The sequence below is a fragment of the Rhineura floridana genome, chromosome 11 (genome assembly GCF_030035675.1).
Source record: "Rhineura floridana isolate rRhiFlo1 chromosome 11, rRhiFlo1.hap2, whole genome shotgun sequence".
In the NCBI taxonomy this organism is placed as follows: Eukaryota; Metazoa; Chordata; class Lepidosauria; order Squamata; family Rhineuridae; genus Rhineura; species Rhineura floridana.
In genome coordinates, this window is record NC_084490.1 from 31,413,782 (window position 1) to 31,418,209 (window position 4,428).

Sequence of the window (4,428 nt, forward strand, 5' to 3'; positions counted from 1 at the left end):
TTTCTTTCTTTCTTTCAAAAACACACCAAAACTAATTTATGTTTCAATTGAGCTAGTCATTACATCACACACAAATGCCAGTTTTGTGAAGTACAGACTCTCCCAAGCCATCCTTCATTTTCCTTTTCCTGATCATCTACCATTTATATGAAGCAATTTCCCATTCTTTCAATCCTTTCAAAACTTTGAATGCTGACAACTATTGTCATATGGGAAGGTGTCTCATGCTTAGTCAGATCATTGGTCCCTCTAGTTCACAATACTTACCCCTTCCGCTCAGCACAATCAATGATTGGGAACGATGAGAGTTGTAGTCCAAATCTTCTGAAGAACACCAGGTTGGTAAAGACTCGCGTATGCTGATAGGAAACAGTTCTTCTAGGATGTCAGACAGCGATCTTTTCCAGTCCTTCCTGGGGATGATTGTTCCATTTAAGAATGTACTCAGCTACTGAGTTAGAGTTTTTCACCAAACATATATATAGAAGAAGTAAGTAATAGGTTTACTACATTTTACCAAGAATATTTGCCTGATAAAAAATCAAGAGAAATGAAGTACAAAAATCCTATTTCCTTTTTTTCCTGGAAAGATAAAGATGGCCAATGTTCGTTGTAGTGAATTATGCCTCATTTATGATAATCTGCCAAGTGCACGTCTATTATCATAACCTCACCCTTAAATTTACCTCATCACCTTTGTTTTTTAGATTGTATGAAATAGCCCTTTTCTATTTGAGCTTAGGCACCTTTGGAGGTGATTGGTGGTTCCGGAGGCCTGTCTCTCATGGTTTTACGGCCCGAGGGCAGGATATGGGCTGCTTTTGGGGCCAACTTATCTCATCCACCCAAGGGTTCTACGGCCCTGGGTGTTTGGTGATGTGGGAAGGCCTCCCTACTCATCTACAAGGTGTGGCCAGGGCAGGGGGTAAGCAGAAAGGGCTTGCCCTTAGCCCCAGTAGGGGCTGGTCGCCCGAGAGCTGTAGGGCAAGCTGCTTGCCTATAGTTAGTTCCCGCACTTAGGTTTCACCTCTGCAGGTCACTTTAAAAGTTTTTGTTTGTAATTTAATAAAGTGGCCCTTTATTCAACCATAGCTGCTGTTGTCTGCATATTATTTCACCCATCGACCGCAATGCATTCACAAAAATGAGGGAAGAAAGCATTTCATTAGTAGTATTCATGGTGAATTGGAAACAATATACCGAAAGCCTATTCACTCAAAAAAACAGTTGCTGGAAGGTGATATACTAGTGATTTATTTATTTGGACACACACAGATGAGTTTGCAAGCATAACTCCACCACTGAGATCATCATAATCATCTTAAAATTAGAAGTACAAATACTGTAGCTCCCACCCACTTTGCTCTACGTTTAACTGCATTCTGCTTTCTTCCACAGGCAACATGGCTGCGAAGAAACAAAGCAACATTAATCAGTCCTTTCACTCAGAATTTCTTCTCTTGGAATTCTCAGAGGTTCGGGAGCTGCAGATTCTCCACTTTTTTGGGTTCCTTGTTTATTATCTGGCAACAGTTACAGGAAACCTTCTCATCATCTCTGCAGTCACCTCTGACCACCGCCTGCACACTCCCATGTACTTCTTCCTGATGAACTTAGCCATGCAAGACCTGGGGCAGGTTTCAGTCATTATCCCTAAATCCATGGCCAATTCTCTCATGAATACTAGACACATTTCCTATTTTGGATGTGTTGCTCAAGTCTTTCTTTTTATGTTCTTTGCATCATCTGATTTCTCTCTTCTGACAGTCATGGCATATGATCGGTATATTGCTATTTGCAATCCATTACAATATGAGATGCTGATGAATAAGCAAGCCTGCATCCAAATGATTGCTAGTGTATGGATCACTGGATTTCTCTATGGTGTCTTAAATGCTGGAGGCACCTTTGCATCCTCTTTTTGCTCCAATGTTGTCAATCAGTTTTTCTGTGAAATCCCACAGTTACTTAAGCTGGTCTGCTCTGATGTGAACCAAATTGAAATTGGAGCTGTGCTGTTAGGTGTTGTCATTGGGTCAGGATGTTTTATCTTCATTGTTATAACCTACGTGAACATCTTCACCTCAGTGCTGAGAATCCCATCTACTGAAGGAAGGCAAAAGGCCTTCTCAACATGCCTTCCTCACCTCACTGTTGTCTCCATACTTCTAACCACTGGATCCTTTACTTACCTCAAGCCTGCTTCTAACAGCCCATCACATCTGGATATGGCATTGTCTATGATATATTCAATGGTTCCACCCTTGATAAATCCAATAATCTATAGCATGAGAAACAAGGAGATTAAAACTGCTCTGTCAAAGCTATTGGGTCTAAGACACTTTTCTTTGAATAACTTCTGAAGTCTTATATTGTGAAGGTGAATTGTGAATATCTCTTACGACAGAAAACTGGAAGTTGTATGATGAATGATATTGTTATTCATTAAATTTATATTGTGCCCTCCTTCCAGAAGAAGCCCGGATTTGGATTTCAAGAGTTGTATACTGAAAGTGTTGGATACGTTTAGCTATGTTCCAAAAATTCCAAGGAAACTCTTTTTGATGAGACTTTATGAAGAAGTTCCAGATAGCATAAGCTTTTTTGCAGTAGAACAGAATTTCTCAGAAGGTATTAAATAGGAATCTTAGAAGTGTTTAAGATGGGATTGGGTGGTCATCTTTCAGGGGTGCTGTATTAGTGGATTCTGTGCATCTGCAGGGGACTGGAGAAGATGATATTGGAGGACTCTCCCAAGTCCTGCTCTGCTCACCTGAGAACAGCCTGGGTGGGTGGGGCACATTTCCGGCCAGGGTTTGAAGCCCTGGTGGCCATCGTGAGTGAGGGCAGTGGTTGCATGTTGCATCTGAAGTGCATATACAGCATGCTGCATGGGGGCAGGGCATCAGGGCTTATTTAAACCTGAGCTGCCGTCTTATTTCTCCTCTTGCTGCATGATGGCTTGGAGGAGGAGGACAGATGGAGCAGCTAGCATCAGAAGTGGTGGCCATCTTGTAGGCCATGTATGGACAGCACAATTTTGGGTGGCTCCAGAGTTGCGGATTCAGTGGTGTTCGGTCTCCACGGGGATTGTGGCCTGACTTTCTAGGCCTCCTTTGGGGATTGCTGCCCAATGTTCAGACCTCCCTTATCATGGCCTGGGGGTTGTGTTCTTGCAATGGAGGAACAGCGGCCATTTTATTGGTGCATGTGGCGGCATCATTTTGTGTAGAGCAGCAGCACTGGGCAATAATGTGTGTGCTTTGTGGGTCTCTGACTGGCGTAGGGATAGGCCTCCCTCCTGGGATTGTGATGGGGGTTAGGCCAGCATTTGGGTTCACCCTTAGGCCTTGAAGTTTCCCCATAGGCTGTGAGCTGGGTCTGGTGATTGTGGCGGCCTAGCGTTCCATATGGAATTTGATTAGGCCTCTCAGGGCTTTTCAATTACTCTCCCTCACCTCTAGGACTCTCAATCACTCCCCACCACCACCTGTAGGCCTTGCTTAGGTATGGGTGGGGGCTTTGTCCCCTGGTTAGGCATTGGGGCCTTTCGCAGACAGCCCTAGGCTATTGTTTTTTTTACTGTATTTTGTCCGTTATTCCTGCTTTTCTTTCCTGATCCTGTCACATGCCACCTAAGAAAGGAAAGGGGCAAAGATCAAGGATAAGGCCCTTACCCCCTCCCAAGCATCCACCCGCAGTGGCTATGTCATCAGAGAAAGAAGAGGTGCCTCCCTGGACTGCTATTTTAGCCCACTTTAAGTTGCCCTGGAGCAGTGATGGGCATGCTTGGCAGAGCATGGCATGATGCCTCCAGTGACTCCAACACGGACATCATCTGGGCCTACGACTCAAGTGGAGACATCAGCTAGGCCTAAGTGGGCTAAGACTGGATCACGGGGCTGTGGTCTGAGTGCTAATCAGAAGAGTACTAATCAGAGTGCGGTTACTTTAATGCTAGCCCAGCTTGATGCTCTGGAGGCAGGCCCTGGCTGGTGGCACCTCTCTGAAGGAGAGTTGTCAGCATCGCTGGCTACAGGTGAGTCAGTATTGCCCACTCAGTGGAGTGAGTGGTCAGGTTGGGGAATGTCACCTTGGGGGCCATTGGTCCAGGAGAGGGGTGGCCATTTTCATGCCTCCAGTGACTCCAACAGGGACATCACCTGGGCCTATGACTCCAGTGGAGACATCAGCTAGGCCTAAGTGGGCTAAGACTGGATCACAGGGCTGTGTTCTGAGTGCTAATCAGAAGAGTACTAATCAGAGTGTGGTTGCTTTAATTCTAGCCTGGCTTGATGCTCTGGAGGCAGGCCTTAGCTCGGTCCCACTGATGGCACCTACAAGGGAGGTGGCAGCATTTGCACCTGAAGGAGAGTTGTCAGCATTGCTGGCTATGGGTGAGTCAGTATTGCCCACTCAATGGAGTGA

The 4,428-nt window shown here is 45.3% G+C and overlaps 1 protein-coding gene across 1 annotated transcript; it reads left to right on the plus strand.

Moving 5' to 3' along the window:
* Positions 1 to 1,403: 1,403 nt before the first annotated feature.
* LOC133366509 (olfactory receptor 14A16-like) lies at positions 1,404 to 2,363 on the plus strand. The gene has a single exon (XM_061589694.1). It carries the CDS (start codon positions 1,404 to 1,406, stop codon positions 2,361 to 2,363), a length of 960 nt encoding a protein of 319 aa, XP_061445678.1.
* Positions 2,364 to 4,428: the final 2,065 nt, after the last annotated feature.